This window comes from Saccostrea cucullata, unplaced genomic scaffold (genome assembly GCF_032062105.1).
Source record: "Saccostrea cucullata isolate Sc308-1 unplaced genomic scaffold, CSIRO_AGI_Scuc_v1 ctg590, whole genome shotgun sequence".
Lineage (NCBI taxonomy): Eukaryota > Metazoa > Mollusca > Bivalvia > Ostreida > Ostreidae > Saccostrea > Saccostrea cuccullata.
In genome coordinates, this window is record NW_026928156.1 from 84654 (window position 1) to 107057 (window position 22404).

The 22404-nt window shown below is 32.6% G+C and overlaps 1 protein-coding gene across 2 annotated transcripts in view; it reads right to left on the minus strand.

Moving 5' to 3' along the window:
* The window catches only part of LOC134276620 (period circadian protein homolog 1-like), a 47890-nt gene that overhangs the window by 5944 nt on the left and 19542 nt on the right, over positions 1-22404 (minus strand). Inside the window, exons 5-18 of one of the 2 annotated variants that reach the window (XM_062758852.1) lie at positions 20314-20423; positions 17603-17689; positions 16025-16139; positions 15734-15803; positions 14399-14595; positions 14073-14151; positions 13849-13955; positions 13524-13677; positions 11938-12049; positions 11583-11655; positions 11249-11325; positions 10152-10261; positions 2009-2112; positions 1675-1745 (exon numbers count right to left, since the gene is read on the minus strand). In XM_062758852.1, the coding sequence (XP_062614836.1) occupies positions 1675-1745; positions 2009-2112; positions 10152-10261; positions 11249-11325; positions 11583-11655; positions 11938-12049; positions 13524-13677; positions 13849-13955; positions 14073-14151; positions 14399-14595; positions 15734-15803; positions 16025-16139; positions 17603-17689; positions 20314-20423 (1466 nt within the window). Of the gene's footprint in view, positions 1-1674; positions 1746-2008; positions 2113-10151; positions 10262-11248; positions 11329-11582; positions 11656-11937; positions 12050-13523; positions 13678-13848; positions 13956-14072; positions 14152-14398; positions 14596-15733; positions 15804-16024; positions 16140-17602; positions 17690-20313; positions 20424-22404 lie in introns of those variants that run through there. The other variant, XM_062758851.1, reaches the window with a different exon arrangement.

Here is a 22404-nt window from a genome sequence, read left to right on the forward strand (position 1 = left end):
GGAAGAGGCACTCTTGCTCATCATAACTATGCACTTATTTAGTTTATTTAATACCCAGACGCAGAGAAGAAGATTTTCAAAGAATTCATGTATTTTCACTATATAATCAAAGAGCCCCCCCCCCCCCCCCCTACACCAGAACCCCTGACCCTGGGGCCATCGAATTCACAATTTTGGTAGAAGCACTTTTGCTCATCATAACAAAGCACTTAGTTAGTTAATTCAATACCCAGGGGCAGAGAGAAGATTTTCAAAGAATTCAAGTATTTTCACTATATAAACTATATAGTCCTGACCAAACACAATAACCCCTGATCCTGGGGCCATAAAATTCACAATTTTGGTAGAGGCACTTTTGCTCATCATAACTATGCACTTATTTAGTTTATTTAATACCCAGGAGCATAGAAGATTTTCAAAGAATTCATGTATTTTCACTATATAATCTATAGAGCCCCCCCCCCCCCCTTACACCAGAACCCCTGACCCTGGGGCCATAGAATTCACAATTTTGGTAGAGACACTCTTGCTCATCATAACTATGCACTTATTTAGTTTATTTATTACCCAGGAGCAGAGAAGAAGATTTTCAAAGAATTCAAGTATTTTCACTATGTAATCTATAGAGCCCCCCCCCCCCTTACACCAGAACCCCTGACCCTGGGGCCATAAAATTCACAATTTTGGTAGAAGCACTTTTGCTCATCATAACTATGCACTTAGTTAGTTTATTTAATACCCAGAAGCAGAGAAGAAGATTTTCAAAGAATTCATGAAATTTCACTATATAATCTATAGAGCCCCACCCTAACATGAACCCCTGACATAAAATTCACAATTTTGGTAGAGGCACTCTTGCTCATCATAATTATGCACTTGCTTCGTTAATTCATTACCCATGAGCAGAGAAGAAGATTTTCAAAGAATTTATGGAATTTCACTATATAATCAATAGAGTCCCGCCCTAACACCAGAACATCTGACCCTGGGGCCATGAAATTCACAATTTTGTTAGATATACTCTTGCTCATCATAACTATGCACTTAGTTAGTTTATTTAATACCCAGGAGCAGAGAAGAAGATTTTCAAAGAATTCATGAAATTTCACTATATACTTATTTAGCCCCACCCTAACACCAGAACCCCTGACCCCGGGGCCATGAATTTCACAATTTTGGTAGAGAACTCAATGCTGATTACAATCATGCAAACAGTTTGACTGCTTGATGTCCAGGAGTAAAGAAGAAGATTTTTAAAGATTGCACTAATTTTAGTAGTTTTTGCCCCACCCCCCAGGCCCCAGGGGGGCAGGGCCCATGAAATTCACAAATTTTGTTCCCCTTCACCCATAGATGCTATATGCCAAATTTGGTTGAAATTGGTTCAGTGGTTTCAGAGAAGAAGCTGAAAATGTTCAAATGTTAACGCACGACGCACGACGCACGACGAACGACGACGGACGAAAAGTGATAGCAATAGGTCACCTGAGTTTACTCAGGTGACCTAATAAAGACAAATTTTATGAGATACACTAAATCAAGTTTCCGCTAACTAGTTCATAATTCAATTTCCGCCAAATATCATACACGCTAAATATAATACATTTTTTTTACAGTACTTTGTTTCACAAAATTATTTTGAAGTGAAATAGAACTAAGTTGACATACACATACCTTTGTACTACTTCCAAAGCTAGGTGGTTTTGGGACTGAGATATCTACTTCAAACTCTGAATCTGATGGTTCTGTAAACAAAAGACATGCACATTACAGGATCAGAACTTACTTGCACACAAGTCAAACTACTTTTTTTTTAACTCTGACCTATCTGTGAGCGTACCTGCAGTTGTCATGGAGATCGTACATGGAGTTTATAACTATTTTTTATTTTATTTATCTGACCTATCTGTGAGCGTACCTGCAGTTGTCGTGGAGATGGTACACAGGGTGTCTGTTTCCTCGTTTATAACTATTTTATTTTATTTATCTGACCTATCTGTGAGCGTACCTGCAGTTGTCGTGGAGATGGTACACGGGGTGTCTGTTTCCTCTTCAGACGTAGCTTTCTTCTCTGAGGAGGAGGAGTATGTTTTCTGTTGGCTCATTAAGTACCTGACAACAAAGTAAATAAGTCATGACAGAAATAACAACACACTAAAATACATGAATACTCTAAAAAAGCCTTTTTACCGATTTGAATAAATGGTCCTAGACAATTTACATGGTCTTATTTTAATCTTACAATTTTAAATTACCATATAACGGGTTATTTTTACTGCTGTAAATTTTTACAAATTTTGGCTGAAATAAGGTGATTTAAATTTTTACTTGTTACTTTTTTACGAATTGAGCATGTTCGTAAAAATTTAAATCATAGGAGGTGAAATTCCAGATCAATGTTTTAGCATTTTGAATACGTTTACATATAAATAGGCCTAATGCGTCTGGAAAACCCGATGTAAAAATCAAAATATTATTCCCGCGATATCAAATGTCGATTCATTAAATTATATGTTTGTTCATTGAATTACCTTTATATATCATGTGCCATTCTTTTTAAATTAAAACACAATTTGCTAACTTTAAAGTATCATTATTGGTGAGCACCATGTGCCCGTCTTCATTTTATGGAAAATATAAAGAGAGACAACTCAAACCATCATGATTTACTTGACACTATTCTAGTGTGTTAAAAAGTCATGTTTTAATTGAATGCAAACAAAACAGAAAAAAGGGTCAACGAATTTGAAAAACGGGTATAATTTAAAGATCTGTAATAATTAAATCATTATCAGAAATTATGCGTCTTGTAAAAGTAACCAGGTAATTGACGATGTTTGTATACCTTATGCATTAATTACAATTAACTTGTTTGATCCTAATTGATGATCAATTTTAAAGTGCTAAAAATACCAACAGTTCTAATTTTAGCCTATAGGTACTGAGTTAAATAGCAATTATAGCCAATACTCTATTACATACGATGTTGAAAATTTAGGCCAGGCATTTTTTTCCTTCTGTGAAATTTTACGCATTTAAATTTTACGGATTTATAAAACTCATAAAAATTAGCAGCACGTAAAAAATACCTTTATACAGTATTTTAACCATTTGTATTGGTGCTTATATTCATGCAAAAAGCTAAGAATACTGGATTTTTCAACTGTTAAATAAAAGATACATGCATGCACCCTTCTATCGCAAAACTCAAATCAGTGAAAAAGTAAATATTTTTGGAAAACCTAGTGTAATATTTGACTATTTAGGCCACATTTTTAAAAAAAAAATCTTAATGGTTTACATACTTTTTTTAATTAGGGTTGGTCGGGAGAAATGAAAATAAAATGAAGCTTTTGTGTTTTCATGACAGACATTTCAAGCTAAACAAGAGGCCCAGGGGCCACATCGCTCACCTGAGCAACTGGCTAGGTAAAAGCAAAAATTAGTTCAGTATTGAAAAGTTTACATATATTATAAAAATTTTTAAAGAAAATTTTAATTTGCAAATAGGTAGTTTTAAAAGAGGCCATGAAATTTACAATTTTATCAGCAATTCCATTATTCATTGTATTTTGGTTTGTTAATACCGAGCAGGTAGATCATGTAACAAAGAGTTATGCTATCATAGACATTCATTTTGTGTTAAGATTTTTATTTACATGATACGGCTGGATTTTCAAAATTTTGGAAATTTATATAGCTCTCCATCGTTTGAAATAAAACATATTTCAAAGCATTAAATTATAAGTATATTAATGCAGTATTCTGTCCCAGGGGCTAAATATATTTTGAAGAAGCAGGTTTTTTTACCATTAATATATACTAAGATCATTGGCATTATACCCAACAACAAAGGAAAAGATTTTGTGTGTATTTTTACATATTCACTATATAAACATTAGGCCCCCCCCCCACAACACACCACTGCTTTTGACTTTTGAATTCAAAAAATGAAGAGTTACAGACATGTAAAATCTTATTTATTTTCCATGCATTTTTTGTTGCTACTATTAGGTAGTTATATCGTGGGGTTAAGCTTTGTCTGGCTTTTGAATTTTATCCTAGAATAATTCATGGGGCAATCTTATATTTGATACTTCTATTTAGCCTTCATCGATGCCACAAATCTGGTTAATAGTTTTGTAATCGAATTTATGCCATTGAATTTTGTAACACAATCAGCCTATTTTTCTTTAGAGGTAAATAAATTGTCAACTTTGTTGTTTTAATATACCATTTAAAATTAATTTCAAATCTGGGAAAGTTTAAAATACAAGAAAAAATACAGTGAGCGACAAAAAATTCGATAAAACCATGCTAATTTTGACACTCGCTAAAACCATTTCAGAAGAAGACAGATCTCCAAAATAAAATACCATATGATAGACTGAAATTCAAAAATGTAAACATTCCACCATAACTATGGCATTTGCGTCCGTTAACTTGCGTCAGAAAAGTAATGAGCAAAAGTTGTTTTGACTATATATTTTAATTTGATCAAATTGTCTTTTGTTACGTCATTTTTATGGAAGAGTATGCTAAACATTCTATATTCTGGTTAGTTTATTTAATACTCAGGAGTTATTACGTCATAAAAATTCATATTATAAAGTGACGTCACAATATGGGCCATATCACAATTTTGGAAGATCTTTCAACATGATATGCACTTGGCAATAATTTCCGTAAAACGGTTAATCTTTTATTAAACAGTTGCCAGAACTTTTGAAATGCCCCTCGCATTTTAATCATTTGTATTAGTGCTTATATTCATGCACAAAAGAAAAAAAATTTCAAAGAATTCTCATTTTCACTATATTCTATATAGCCCCACCCTATCACTAGAACATGCATGCACAAATTCACAATATCGCAAAACTCAAATCAGTTAAAAATTAGTTTATTTTTGGAAAATTTCAAACAAATAATGCAATATTTAACTGTTTAGCCACATTTTAGCACTAAAAATCTGACCCTGGGGCCATGGTTTACGTATATGCTTTTTTTTACCAACAGTTTGACTGCTTGATGTCCAGGAGTACAGAAGAAGATTTTTAAAGATTGAAGCTTTTGTGTTTTCATGACAGAAATGCAGTTTCAAGCTAAACAAGAGGCCCAGGGGCCACATCGCTCACCTGAGCAACTGGCTAGGTAAAAGCAAAAATTAGTTCAGTATCAAAAAGGTTACATACATTATAAATATGGGTTCTGGGAAGGGGAGGGAGTATTTAAACCAACTTAAATCTACACTTCCTTAGAATGCTTTTGTGACACATTATGGTTTTTTGTTTATAAGATGAAAATTTTTATTGATATAGCCTTGTATTCATTTGTACACTTTATGGTTCCTCTATTCTCCTGAATTTCAAAATTACATTACCTTTTTATGCTTTTAAATTGATGATCAATCATCATGATGGGTTTGTGAAGAATTTTAATGATTTTTACCATGCATTCCTATGTAAAACCTTGATCACCCATTGTGGCCACACCCTTGCTCAAGGGGTCATAATTTGAACAAAATAAAATCTTCCCTTTCAGGAGATGCTTCTGCATGAGTTTCATTTTTCCTGGCCCAGTGAATCTTGAGAATAAGATTTTTAAAGATTTTCCCTATGTATTCTTATGTTGAACTTTGATACCCCATTGTGGTCCCACCCTACCCCCAGGGTCATGATCTGAAAAAACTTGAATCTTCGCTACCTGAGGATGTTTCCACATGAGTTTCATCTTCCCTGGCCCAGTGGTTCTGGAGAAGAAGATTTTTAAAGATTTTTCCTATGTTAAACTTTGATACCCCATTGTGGCCCCCACCCATATCCCCGGGGGTCACGATTTGAAAAAAACTTGAATCTTCGCAACCTTAGGATGTTTCCACATGAGTTTCATCTTTCCTGGCCCAGTGGTTCTGGAGAAGAAGATTTTTAAATATTTTTCCTATGTATTCCTATGTTAAACTTTGATACCCCATTATGGTCCCACCCTACCTCCAGGGGTCATGATTTGAACAAACATGAATCTTCGCTACCTGAGGATGACTCCACCGAGTCTCATCTTTCCTGGCCAACGGTTCTGTAGAAGAAGATTTTTAAATATTTTTCCTATGTATTCCTATGTTAAACTTTGATACCCCATTTTGGCCCCACCCTACCCCCAGGGGTCATGATTTTAACAAACTTGAATCTTCGCTACCTGAGGATTGATTCCACACAAGTTTCATCTTTCCTGGCCCAGTGGTTCTGGAGAAATAGATTTTTAACAGATGCCATTAATTTTTGCACTAATTCATAATTATCTCCCCTTGGAAGAGGGGGTGGTTCTTGAACAAAGAATCCCTTTTACCCAAGGAAAATGTGAAAAGTTAACGAGACAATGAAAATGTGAAAAGTTAATGACTACAACGACAACAACGACAGACAACGGACAAATTTTGATCAGAAAAGCTCACTTGAGCTTAAAATGTGAGGAAGCAACAATATTACAAAATTATACTATGAGTATTTATTTCACTCAGACTTCTTATTCCATGATGTGCCATACCATATTTGCTGTCTACAAGAATAAAGATACATGCATTCACAGCATTAACTACCTGTTTACACAATTTGTTTAGAAAAAAATGAATTAAAAAATACAATAACAGGGACAAACTTAGCCTAAAAATATTGGAGAGACTTCAATTCTCCCTTTAAGCTATTAAAAGAACTATTCATATATGTTGTTTTATATTAAATTCCATTTCAAATCTAGATTTACCGAATAAAAAGTTTGGTCAATATGCATTTAGCATATCAAATGAATATATAAAATATGTAATTTATTGTTTTCTAATTTTTTATATTCACACTTTTTATGATTTAATCTTAACTAAATTTAAAGTGTATATTTTTTCTGTTAAGCCACAATTTTTTAATTTTATGATATAATAAATATAAAATACACTTGTGCATTTGTTTAAAATGAAAATTGAAGTTCAAATTACTTTGTAAAATAAAATTCGCATAAATATTTTATGAAATAAAATTGGATAATTTTCGGCCGGTTATATATTTCCCCTTTTCCAGTCATTGGACGTCATATAGTTTAAATTATGAAATTTCACAGATTGGATATATGTAACCAATCTTAAAGATTTCACAAAAGAGATTTAGATGAAGGGCATTTACAAACAATAGGACCATGTTACATTGGAAGTTTTAAAGCAAAAAATTTCTCTTAAAATTATCGCTGTTTTGCCTACACCAAAATATCGCTGATAAGGACCTTTGCTTCAGCTAGTTGGCAAGTATCAGAAGCACTTGCCAACAAAAAATTTTAAACAAAATCATTCAGAAGACCAAAATTAAACTCATTGAAAAATTTTCTATAATTCGCGATGTTTATGTACAACACTATAATGTTTTATATTAAGTGTGTCTTTATATTGCTTATTTATTAATATATTTATTTGGATTTCTGGAAACATAAATAGAAGAATATGTCAACATAAAAAAATCGCACAGAAATAAAGTGATTTTTCTCTGATGTGATTCCTTTTGAATTGTGTGAATTTTACATTAGAAGTACAATGAAGCAAATGCCTGAATGAAAAGACAGGAGTTATTGGACCACCACACTTTTGTTAAATTATGTGTAATGCTCCAAAAGATATCGCCAACATAGAATTTAAACTAATCCAAAATATGCATAATAAAACATGTAGTAAACCAGAAATTAGATTTAAAAAATTTGTTTACAAAAAGCAAATTAAAATTTTTTATTCATTATGACCTTATCTTTATAAAGTGTAGGCTATTCGTGAGGACGGGCCGAAATATTATTGACGAAAACTTTGTCCGGACTGTAAAGAACGTGTTTCAGAGCGACCAATGTCACACTTTATCCTATAAGTACCTGCAATTTTTAGTTTTAAAACAAGAAATGAATATGCTTTACTTGTTTTATAGAGTTTAAAATTGACAAGAAATGGTGTATGGATGTTGAGTAGGTAACGTAGTTAAATCTGAACAGGAACTCTTAGGAAAATGTTGAGAAAATGAAAACTCATTATTTTTAGAATGTGACGTCGAAGATTTTGTTGCTCCGTGACTTAATAATATGTCCTGATAAATCACCCAAAATTGATATCAATTTACAACATTTTGATATGAAATTTTAAAGACCACATCAGTAAAGATTCTGTTATATTATGTGTGACATTTTGAATGATTATGTCGTCCAATATTTTTTCTGTGCAACAAGTCCTCGTAATTTTTGAACGGCCCTCATAAAATATGTTACTACACAATTAAAACAAAGAATGAAAACTGTTCTTGATTATTTTAAGGTATTCAATCCCTAATAGGATCAAATTCAATGAAATTGAATACATAACAGATATGTAGGCATTGAATACTCAGTTTATTTAGACATACTTCCCATTTATTACCATTAGTATGTATAGTGGGATGTGTCCTAATTTATGACCTTGAATTTTGGTAAGAGTTATCTCCCCTTTTTTTAATTAATAAAAAAAAATCAATTTAAAAAATTTAGCCGGTAAATTTTTTTTTTCAATTGTCATTCTACTTTTAATGTTTCAATGCATCTTTCCACCGCAGGATTTATTGATATTCAAATTATTAGAATTTTTATTTTGAAAAAACGCTTTTCCCCATAGACTTCAATGCAATCTTTGTTAATTAACTATTGCTTAATTAATGACATTTTTGGAACTTCTCACGGTCAATCCTTTTCTACTATAAAATGCTTTAATATAATATCAGAGTATTATGTACTTGACAGACATTTAAGGGTAGAGAATTTGGTCCCATTAGGGATGGAAATCCTTAAATTGAGAAAATGAAAAAGATGAATGATAGGGAATTTATGCATTTGGGGGGTATTAGTCCAACCCTGAATGTAAACATCTGTAATCATGGTAATGCAAAGATGGAAAGATAAGTTCATTCCTAAATATCATGATAACTGTTATTGATTTTATGATTTTATAATCCACTAGTGTCTATAATGCATGATAGTAAACTTAAAGTTATCCGATCCTCAGTCAGGAAGGATAACTCCAAAAATCAATATTTAATTTGAAATGCATCAAAATGAAGCTTGAAAATTAATTTTTTTTCATGCAACAATTTTCATTTTATTCATCTTTATAAGAGTCAAGGTTTTTGGAAGTCTTAGAAAAGGTCTTATAAAAGTTGACATTTGTACCCTATAAAAGGAAAATAAATTAATACATTTTCAGAGAAATAAGATTTTCTTGAATCCAGCCTTAGATACCAAAGCTTACTAGCATGATATGAAATAGGAAGTGATTTGTGGTGTCTTGCAATGATAGCAAAAGCCTTTTACACTATGTTTTATAGACTACATGACAGAAATAAGACAAAAAATACCAAATAAGTGTAAAAATCATGACAATTTCTCTAAATGCCTGGATACCTATCGTTTTCTAACCTAAAATATATTTGCTGATCAATTTGCAATTACAAAATGCATTGCTGATATTCCAATTCGCTTTTTCTGCAAAAATATTGGAGATTTGACAATTTCCCGCTTATAATATGATTAACTTTAATCTATTACTTTAAAGAAATACTGTGGATAAATTTAAATAACTTTGTGGATTCAGAGATACTTTTATGAGTATTTTTGATTGCTTAACTGCTAATTTTATAAACCTGAGGATCAAACTACCTTAAAAACTATTTACAAAACATTGGTAGTCATTTCCCCCAGATGTATTGCATCACTTGTTTTTATAGCTCAAGGATACAATACCGGGTATCCCATGTTGATTCCTGTTAAGATTTTAAGAACTGCTGCTGTACAAACAGCTTTCCAGGGTAATATATATTACATTTCCCCCTCTAAATAATTATTAAGATCATTTGTAACAATTAAAACATATTTTATTTTCATTTTTGGTTGTTCTATGTCTATGTAAAACTTTGATCGGCCATTGTGGCCCTGCCCTACCCCCGGGGGGTCATGATTTGAACAAAACTTGAATCCCCTTCACCCAAGGATACTTTTTGCTAAGTTTGCTCGAAAAAAAAATCTCAAATTTGCATTTTTTTTCTAATTCCTAAAAAAATAGGGTTGGCGGATCCATAAACCAAGAAATAAAAAAAAAAATGTTGCATTAGTACCTTTTGATGCTGTTGGCATAATTAAGCTGCTCATAAGCCATGGAGGTTTCATGTTCCGGGAAGGTCTGTATAGAACTGATGCCAATAGATTCAGCAGACTGGAGAGAATCCTGTAATCAAGGGAAACAACTCATCAATTATAACTTACACACGACAGGAAAACTTTAATGTTATTTTAAATGTTAAACCATTGGAATAAAAAAAAAATACAATTTAAAAGCTGTTAATAAATAAATAATCAGTGTAACCCAGTTATTATTGGTAAAAAATTCTATACCTGTATTACACTACACAAGTGAGTTAAGGCTTCATAAGGAGGTTTCTATAAATATTTAATTAAAACCCATAATTGCTATACATACCGCAAAGAAAATGTTAAAACTTGTATTCTAATACATTCTTGGTACCCATGATATGCGATAGCCAGTACTCATTATGACGTCATATTATGACGTCATCGATCTTTACTACACAAGTTTATAAAAAACCAACAAAATCGCTTCGGCGCAAGGGCATACCTTACTTTGTTTAACAAAAACAAGGTATAAAGAGACGCAGAAAATTCCAAGGATTTAAAATATTGCTGCACAAATGTCGACACGATAATTGTTTAGTTACTATTCGCACAATTCTAAGTTGAAACAGGGTAAAAAAATCACAGTCCAGTGTAAGTTTCTTAAAATTTTTATCAACTGAAGAAGTGCATAGGATTTGTGCAGCAATTTTATTAATTTTAAGTATATTCTCCATAATATTATACATTATTTACTTCAAATCAAATAGAATATGCCCTAGCGCCGTTGTTTTGTTGATGTGTTCTATTATCTTGAATGGGAAAGAACAATGACATCATAAGATGACGTCATAATGTGCACTTGCATTAATATACTGTGGTTATTAAGTATGTACAAGAAAATCCAATTGAACTTTCTCTGTACATAAAATATATAAGTTATGCATTTTTATTAGCTCATTTGCATAGAAAAACCTATATTTAGCCTTAACTCACTTGCGTAGTTGCAAATCTTTTTTTTTTTTTTTTCACAAATTCTGTGATCACATTACACAAGTACTAGTTTTGTACATAGAAGACATACTGGTGATTTCCCCGCTTTCCTGTCCGTGAACTTTTCTATCTGTTGTTTACTTTTAATCTTGGTTTTATCCGATTCTTCTTCTGTAATAATAAGAAATTTCAACTGATTTCATCTCAATTTAAATCCATGTTAAAGCTGTAAATACAACCAAGCATAAAGGGGAAACTCAAACAAAAGCTAAAATACATGTATATTGTTGATCTCCAACAAGTTGTGATGTACAATGCATTTACAGAAATATTGCAAATATTTCTTCCTTTATTTGTGGATAAAACTGGGAGGCATTTTCGGTACACTATTGCATGTTTGTATGTGTGTATCTCTGACAGCCCACCTGAAGTTTTCTGTTCATCAGAAGAATCGACTCTGGACTGAAGCGGAGAGATGACTTTCCCCTCAGTGACAGGCTGAAAAACAAAATCAAGCTCGTTCAGTAAAGAACATCCAGACGATTCTCTGTAATTCACATTGCTCTACTTATACAAATAAAGGGGTGCTTTTTAGTGTTTATGGCTGATAATTGTTCATTGTAGTCATTGTCAGTCCCCCATGTCCAACATGGAGAATTTTACAATAGTTCTCGAAATGTATAATTGCTTTTTATTATACATGTTTATAAACTAAAAAATGGGCACAATAATTATCTCCTATATAGAATAAATATACAGAACTATATAGTTATTCCTGACCTCTAGCAACATCTGTCTGATTTTTTGTTGTAGCATTTGCTGGTAATCACTCAACTGTGACATAAACAAAGGTCGATCTGGTTCACTGAACACATTGCCGTCAGTAGGCGGTCTAAAAGGAAAAGAAAGGAAAAACTTGTTAAATAGCAAATGTCATTTCATTAGTGTTTACCTCCCCTCCCCCTATGCCATTGTATCTTTAAAAATCCATATGACTGAAATCACCAAATTTTAACAATCTTAGATTCACGATGATTCCTATATGCAGATCAATGATTAACTGAGTTAGATCCCCTGTTTGCCGATGGAGCAGAGTTTACACTTGAAAATATCTTAAAAGGACTCTTAATATCTTACAACACAGAAGGTTATTGAACTATTGACAAAAGTTAGCTGTACACATGCAATAGCTTGCTCTAGCTTGTGAGTGCATTTGTACAGCCTTAACATGTCAATATTCAGCGATATAAGTTCAATAACTTCTTTATTATATAGCTAAACCTTTTCTCATTGATTCATATTAATTATCTTAATTGAATGACTCAATATAAATGGAAATTTTCTGTTTAATGTTTAAATTACAACTGAGTAATTTCAGCGTCTGTCCTTGAAGTTTTCAATATCCAATCATTCCAATGATCAAGTGTGATGATTTGCTCATTGAGGTTTATAAGCACTAAATTATTTCATATTAATAATGTCGATTTTGTGTGAAAATAGACACGTTACATAGTTGCCGTTTTTACTACCAGTAAACGATACCATTCCCCTCTTGAAAAAGGTGCAAAAATTCCCCTTTTTGCGATTAAATGGAGAATATTAAAACATCGTTCTGAAATTTTCATTTTGTCCGTTTGAAGTTTAACAGCATATCCTAATTTACCATCCTATTCATTCAAACGCTTTTAGAATAAAGAATAGATTATTCAAGCTCCTATTTGATATTGATCGGTAAACATGTGCCATGTCCATGATGTCGAAAGATACGTATGCGACTGCAGAGTTAAAAAGAAAAGTGTAGATGAGTAAAATTGAGCTTGTATCACTATGAATCTGAAGAATGGAGGAAGAACAAAAACAATGTTAGTAGTGAAACATGAAAAACAGGAAAATTGATTTGTGATAGATATTCGGAGCAAAAATCAAATAAAGTACTGACCAAATTATTATTTTTTTGTTGTTGTTATTTCATATTTTGTCTAAAAAGTGAAGTTTTGTGGCCTTTGTAAAGGTCTAGAAATGACCCTCAGAAGCTCTAAGAATGCAGGATTTTGCTCCATTAATTTACGGAGGGGGGGGGGGGGTGCCCCCTGACCCCCCTAGCATACTCGCGCCTCCGGCGCTAAGATTGAGCCTGTGGCTCTCATTTTTCCCCTTAATATATAAAATGGCAGTAAAACAAAATGTCTAGATAAATCCCTGGTAGTATTGACAAAAGAAAATGGAAATAAAGCAACTGAAAAACATTAAGACAAGGTGTAATTGTAAGTAAATCAATGTCTGTGTTGACCAATGGTAAGTATTGTTATAAGTGTGAGCAGTCTGTGTTGACCAATGATGTGTTGTTATAAGTGTAGAATGCTTACTTGACCAGTCTGTGTTGACCAATGATAAACTCCAGCCGGTGTGACCACGGATTAGCGAAGCTTGACCACTCAGTCTCCACAGTCAGCCAGCAGCCATTCCTGGTCCTCAATCTGATCGGCTTACTCTTAAAGGGTGTTCCCTTGGAGACCACAACTATCAAATATCACAGTCTTATTAATAGTGAAATAAACTATACATTTCTTACTTCTGATAGTTGGGATTCTCTCAACAGAACATGACAATGATTAGGAACAATGAGATTGTAGTTTTTTTAAAATACTTTTTAGTATGATGATATCTGAGAAAGCTGAGAAGTATTCTTACTTTGTCTGTATATGTTATACAAAGTTTCCAAATCATCCTTGTGGTAAAAATCAAAAATGGACATCCCATTCATATCTTGTGGCAGGTACCCCAGCAGGGGAATGGCACTACAAACAGTGAATACAACTATCAAGATTCATAAAGGATTTATTCAATTAATCTTTATTAGTCTGTAAATAATTCAGAAAAAAACCCATACAACTATTCTTTATGTGATAACTTACTTTGGATGCATGTAATTGTAACTACAGTACATGGAATGCCTCATATAGAATGTCTGATTCTCAAGCTGCACACTCTCCACTGTAAAGAAAAATAATCTCAGGGTTGTATGAAAACTGAAGGAAAAGATACAAGAGCTCCAAGAGCTTTAACATTACAGCAGTCTCACGAAGAGTTCAGCTCTCAAAGAGCTAGAACTCTGAACTCTTTTATTACAACCTAACATCAGTCTCAATATTTAACAGAGGGAATCATTTCATTACATCCGACACAACTGAGCAATCTTGATAACATTTCCCTTACATACACATCAGGTGAGATAACGTACCGTTGTACAGTGACTGTAGAGGAACACACTCCAGGTGGATACTAATTCTGCCCGATTTGTCGGATTCCCCAGAGGAAGGAGAGGATCCCGTCTTCTTACCCTCAGGACAATAACTGACAGTCATACTGGCCTGTACTGTAGTAAACTTGTCCGGTCGTGCCAAGCTAAACCCACTGTGCTGAAGGCTTTTGTAATTCCTATCAAATAAAAGTTAAAAATAGGCATTAAAGATGATTAAAGTTAAAGTTTTTTTGTTTTTAAAAAGGATCAAGAAATACATGTCAGTAAGATAAATGCCCGACCCAATGATACAAAATGAAAAGAGTACATTTTTAGTATGTTTTTATACTTATGTTTAAGTAATAAATGATGAAAGAGGAAATAATTTCATTGATTTTTCTCCTATACAGAATTAACACCTTAAATCAGTTGTTGTCATTTACAGCAGTAATAATTGATACTTTCAATCTACCTAACAGCAAGAAGAAGCCTCTCAGTTTTAATTTAAGAGTACAGAGGTGTATAAAGTTAATATCTTTTACAAATTCATAAAACTGCATTATTAGCGAGGGAGCCGAGATCGCTAAAACTGAATATCGCTAAAAATTGTGTTTTGTTTGTAATGGCTTCTTTAGAGAGCATTTTAAAATTGCTAAAATTACATCTCGCTAAAAATAAAATACCAATTTTTAAGGAAGAATCGCTAAATTTGCGTCTGGCTAAAATTTCCACTTATACGGTAAGTAGCAGTGACCTTAACCTTTCCTATATATAACCTTGACCTCATTTTTTGTTTATCTCAGTTTTAAAGATACTATTGAAAATAATTCTATCAAATACATTTCTTTGAAATTGAAATAAACAAAAAATAAGGTCAAGGTCATAGGAAAAGTTAAGGTCACTGCATCTTTGCAAATAGCTCACATACAGGGATTGAAGACAATGACACATACTACACGTGTACATACATTTCTTCTTAGCGAGTCATAACAATGACACTAACCACTGTCTTTTGAAATGGGTAAGGCCAATTACAAGAGATGACGCACACTGTTATTTTTAGATTTAATTCCTTAAATATTCCCAATGGAAGAACTATTATTCTTATTGTGAGCAAAAAAAAAGCAGAATTAGATTTTGAATTTATTTCTTAATGAGATTAGTTTAGTCTTATAGCCATATTTTATAGTCAGTGAAGAATCTAGAAAGAAGAACGAAAAATCAATGAATTTCTATCTTTAGCCATGTTAACCACAGAGATTGCAGTTGCCTTTGTTTTCCACAGATTTATTGATTTCGATGACATCTTTCTGTTATGTAGACGTTTATACTTGCCTTATCCTGAAGAAGAATTTCTTCCTTATTTGGCTAGATTTCTCCCCAGACTTAATCTCGACAGCTGAATCTACAATATATGGAGGGAAAAATTCCAATCAGGCAAATTCTACATTTCTGTTTTCACTCAATAATTGTTATTGTAACTCATTTGAAACTCATATGCCCGCTAGTTCAAAAACAAGTAAATTATGTGCGATTATAAAAGTATCTTGGGGGTGTTTATACTAACCCGAGTCTGTCATCTAAGTTTACATGTGATTAAAAGTATCTTGGGGTGATTATACTGACCTTCGCAGTCGGTCATCTGAGCCAGCTCGACCGAGTCCACATTCAAACTCGTGTTGACTGTCACTATGTCCTTCTTGTGAACATAATGAGTCAGACATCTAGTGATCCAGCTGTCCTGTAATTATCATCTCAATATTAATTAATCTCATTACTGTAACGAGATATGTTTCATAACAGGCATCTGTTGATCCATCTGTCCTGTTATTATCATCTCAATATTAATTGATATCATTACTGTGATGAGATATGTTTCATAATAGACATCCGTTGATCAAACTGTCCTGTAATTATCAAGCATCTCAATTTTACAGTAATTAAATTCAATTTTAATTAATCTCATTACAACGAGATATTGTTTCATAACATCAAAATACTATATTACTTCTCAGGTTCTGACAATTACTGTTTAAACAAACTGAAGACACATGGGTCCTTAAAGAGACTATATCAACTGATGCTGGGAGTTGTGACATCACCGAAATTCTGTAAATGTCACTTTTCCAAGCGGTCCTAATTCCAAGGGAAAAACAATTTCATAATGTTTAATCCATAAAAAAAAAAATTAAGCAGCTTTCTTACATTGAAACCATAGGTTTCAATGTACTTTAAGTAAACTGGAATCAAATTTGGTTAAAGAGAATTGTAAATTCTCAAAATTCCATTGCATCAATTGTAGAACCAGTCTCCAGACATATAATAAAAAAAAGTTAGATGTACACTGTATTTGTGGAGGTCCTTCAGTCATTTGTGTAACATTAAAAAATATAATTCTAATTAGTCAAAATCATGTTTGTACTATGATAAACCATAGAACATAATAGTACTTTTTTTTCCCACATATCATTCTTAACACTTTGTACACTGTCATGCATTTTCCATGGCAGTAGTACGACTAATTCTCTAACCGCTGAGGGGGTAAGAACTTTAACAGTGATAAGGCAATCACAATATCTAGTCCATGGAGAACCCTGACTTAGACAGCTGTCACACAATTTGTTCATATTTTTTTTAATTTAGAAAACAATTCATATAAATATCATCCATGACATAATTATTGACTAATCATGGCTGGTGACATAAATCTGTCTCCATGGTGATTCTTTCTCTATAACTATAAAGACAGCTGCATAGCAATTATTTTACCCCATATCAAATTACATCCCACTTAGTATAAGAAAGGTGATAATTGATGCTTATATTCTAGACTTGAACATTTTACTCTAAAAAGGAGTCATTTTCCTTATTACAATTTATCTACTTACATGAGTTACTCAGTACTCAAGAAATATATAATGTCTGACACAGATACTACTGAAACAAACCTAAATGTTGGATAACCATGAAAGAATATCGAGACAAGACTTCCTATTGGGTATCTCAGAGATACTATTGAGATAAAACTTACTGGTGGGTATCTAAGTACTTTGGTGATGTTGTCTGACACATTGAGATACTATTGAGATAATACTTACTGGTGGGTATCTAAGTACTTTAGTGATGTTGTCTGACACATTGAGATACTACTGAGATAACCCAGTACTTTAGTGATGCTGTCTGACACATTGAGATAATACTTACTGGTGGGTATCCCAGTACTTTAGTGATGTTGTCTGACACACTTAGAATGGAGAGATCATTGACAGTTAGAACCACTTGAATGGCATCCTGAAAGAAACACATACAAGATTCAAAGATGACAATCATGCCAAGGAAGATTTTAATGCAGCATAAAAAACTGTTTTTTTTTTCAATCAAGATAGAGATATTTAAGGAATGAAGCTTATTTTATCTTATGTTATACGATATAACTTGGGGCAGTTGCGGTTTATAAACATAGGTAATCAAAGATTACAGAGCTCACCTCAACAAATGTTGTGTTTAAGTAAGGCAAAGTCACACAATTAACCAAAATGTACATCCAAAAATGCAAAATTTATGCAATTTTGATCTGGTACTTTGGAATAGACCAATATAAAAAACTTCAAACTAGTTCTTCATCACGAAAATGTAATTAAAATCCAGCATCTGAAGCAAGTTTAAGAGTTTCCATCCCTTGATGCATCATTTGTGCAAGTTTGGGTTATATAAGCCTTATAGTTTCTTGGTAATAGACCTGCACGAAAAACTTTTACCAGTTCCATTATCGGGAAAATTTATGTCGAATTCAGCATCTGAAGCAAGTCCATTAGTGTGCATCCTAAGATGTATCATCCATGCAAGTTTGCTCAACATAGGGCTCATAGCTACTTGGAAATGAAACCTGCATAAAAGACTAACCTTTTCACTCATTCAGAAAATGTACTAAGGTCAGATTCAGCATCCAAAGCCAGCCTGGTAATATGCATCCTTAGATGCAGGTTTGGTTATTAAAGAGCTCAAAGTTACTTGGAAATGAATCCTGCACCAAAAACATTAACCTGTTCACTCATCCAGAAAATGTAGGTCAGATTAAGTATCCAAAGCAAGCCTGGTACAGTAGAGTCCCGTTATTACGATGTTCATTTTGTCAAGGTAAAGCATCGCAATACCGAGGGCAACGTAATAAAAGTTCCCAACAAAATCCAGTAAAACATTTTGAAAACGTGTTATTGTATTAGGGGGTGTATTTTTCTCCTTCCATCTCCTTTTTATGTTCAAATTTTTAATCAAAATGCTATATAACATAATTCATTGATCACTTATCTTTAAAACATATTTTCATGATGTTATTTCTTCTTTTTCATCATAGTAAAAGCAATGAGCACATTTTTAATAGAAACTTCGGCAATCTTCTTTTGATTGCAGCCATTTTCTTTAACATGTACGTGAAAATTTCAATGTCTTTGTATTCATAGTCATTTCACATAAACAACAACCCAAATTTTGATTATTTATTCATTTTATTTAAATAAAAAGGTAAGAGTAAACATCATTCAAAACAGAATTTCACAGTATTCTTACCATAATCGTTTCACAACGGAATGCACTTCCTTTCTGTCTAGATAATGTGTTCGTAAGAAATTCAATATCTTTGTATTCAATTCAAAGTTATTTCTGAATAAACAGCAATATTTTTTATTTAAATGAAAAGGTCAAAGTAAACACACAAGCAATCTGTCAAAATGAATTTGAATTTTTAAATTACTGAACAGAGTTCAATTAGCAGTTCAGCAATTATCGATTTGTATTTTTGCTAACAACTGAGGGGTAGTCAAAGCCACTACCCCTGCTGTCAAAACGTTTGTAGTGAAGTTCAAATTTTGTCAAAATTATGTTTGTTACCCAAGCTGTTCATTCACGCAGTTTATTTGCAAACGAAATTACACATTACGTGTACCTGTGTACACCATACATGCATAAGATTAAATGTAACCTTTTATTTATTTAATTAATTTATTAAACAAAGTATGAAATAAATATAAAAAAAAAAATTACAGAGATAAAGAAGAAACTAAATTTATGATTAAACTTTAATTGGTTAACAATGGCTTTGGCACGTCTCCAAATCTGCTGAGCTCACTAGAGTATGCATCCTTAGATGTATCATCAATGCAAGTTTGGTCATTATAGTGCTCATAGTAACTTGGAAATGAGACCTGCACCAAAAACATTAACCTGTATACTCATGCGAAAATGTAGGTCAGATTCAGCATCTGAAGCAAGCCTGGTAGTGTGCATCCTTAGATGTATCATCCATGCAAGTTTGGTCAACATAGGGCTTATAGTTACTTGGAAATGAGACCTACACCAAAAACTGCACCAAAAATGTTAACCTGCTCTAAAAACATTAACCTGGTCATTCCTTTGCTGAAATTGCAGCATCTGAAAATTTGACTGGTACAATGAAACACACTAGAAGCATCTTCCATGCATGTCTAATCAATATAGGACATAGTACTTAAAAAGAAAACTGCTCCAAAAAAACTTCACCTTAACCTTAACCTGGGACGCCAACAGTATTACATAAGCTCCCCCCAACTTCGTTGAGGTGAGCTAAAAAAGCATAAACTGTGAATCAGTTAAAAAAAAAGCGATTTATAAAGCCTTAACTGCCCCAAGTTATATTGTATAACATGGGTTAAAATAAGCTTCATTCCTTATAATTTAATTTCAGTGTAAACAAAAAAAGTTTTCCTCCAAAAAATGGTTTTAAAATAAGCATATTTTAAAAGTAACGTCAAATAGAGTAATAAGTTTTTTAATGTAACTCACTGTGACTTAGGCAACTTATGTTATACAATATAAAACAAATCTTTTATCCAATCAAATTATGTGTCGAGTTTGATTTAGTGACTTTTGACCTTTCTTACCTCAGATCTTAGGACCTGTGTGTTCAATTGGTTATCTTTGTCAAAGAGAGAATTGTCCAGTTCTTCTATTAGTGCATCACTATTAGAAAAATTACTTTTATCTTTCTCCTCTGAAAAATAAAGAATATATGGTATTATTTAACTATAAAATTGTCCATATGATAAAAATGCTCTGTCCTGGGTTCATAAATATGCAACATGAAAATTTAAATTAATGCCTGAAAAAATGTCTTGAATAGATTCTTTAAAACTGAGTTTGATACACAATAGTAAAATCATAGGTCTTTGGGAAGGTCAAGGTAACAATAAAGTGTACCCCCTAAGAGTATGGAGGGAAGAAAGCCATGTCAACCTTGATACAAAAAACTTCAGTGAATTTTTCCATCCTAGGGTGTAGGTATAGATTAGACCACATAATTGTCATACACCATCACATGAAGAGTTTAATTTGCAGTAAATTAATGTGGATTAAAATAATGCAAATTAAATTGCATTCACAGGACAACTAAAGCTACATGAATTAATGTGAATTAAAATTTTATTTCTAGAATAAGGCTATTAACTAAGGCTATTATGATGTCATTTGTAAATCACATCATGTATTTTTAAAAGCAAGTTCCTTCTGGCTGAATTATTTCTTGATCATGTTGATACCAAATTACCGGTAATGAAAATATTTCTTGACATTTTCAATAATATCAAGAAAACACCTAGTAAACATCTTACATTTCATCAAACATATCTTCAGAATATTTACAAATACCTCTCATCCTATGATATCTGATTTTATTACAAACAAGACAATTCCTTTTGCTTAGTGATCTTGTTTTGTTCTGCTTGTTTAAGTTTGATTTTGTTTTAGTGTTGTATATGGTATACAGTATCCTTATTTGTAGATGCAGAGCTTGACATTAACACTTGTCCGATACCAGTGAAAAAAAATTGCAGTGAATATCCAATTGGACAAGTGTATTTTAATGTAAAGGAGTCTCTAAATAATAAAAAAAAGACTGTTGAAAGTTAATCGGTAGTTTCAAGAGGGAAGCTGTACATAAAACCAGACTTCGATGCCAATAGGGATTGCTATTAACTGAGTTCACATTCGATCGGGTTTAAATTTCACTAATTGCATACTACTGGAAATGCATGGACTTTACCAAGTTTGGAGTCTGTTTGACGTTGACAGGTTTAGTTGTAAACATTTATGGTGAGAAAGCCTAGATAAAAGGATGAGGTGACTTGCGGCCCCTCGTATACTGACAAAAAATTAAATGTATAACATTTACTCAAATTTTTGTATGTAACTAATCACTGATATGTGTGCCTTTATAGAATACTATTTTTAACAAAAATAGAGACGTGATTTGAAAGATATAGATCTTTTATTGGGGTATGGGTATCATGTTTACATCCAGTTCCCATTGCATTTTAACCCCGCCCCACTCTTGCAAGCCCTTAAAATATACAAGCGCAGGAAGGTACAATTTTCTCCTTTGGATGGTCACTGTATTTTATTGAAATCTACCTATATGTGAAAGGAGAAAATTGTACTCAACTGCGCTCACATGCTAATTTTTAAAAAAGTGTAAAATCTAGTTGGCCTTTCCCATTGTAAATAGATCGACGGAACTAGATTTTCTGACGTAAGAATGAATATTCATATGCTAATCGAGGCACAGGCGATACTTTCTAACTGACCAATCAGCTAAATGAAATTCCTTACGAGTGAGTACCACAAAAATACTATGGAAACATGATTGGAATTTTACTGCTTTCCGATATTTTTTTATGCATTTGAGTCACAGATTAGACACGGATATACATATGTTCCATTTCCGAGACCACAGTAAAATTTATATACAGTTACAAACAATTAATAGAATATGCATTATTTTAAAGTTTTGTAGCGTGTTTGGTCAGCAATTCGCTAGGTCTACACGTATTCCCGAGTATCGGTGAATACAAGTTTCATGTGCATTTCTTGTCCTAAAAACCGTATAAAATGCTGAAAATCCATGCGTAATATAAAGTACATGCATAAATAGCATTGGCTGACCTTTATAAAAGTTTGAAATGTAGAAAAGGATAACA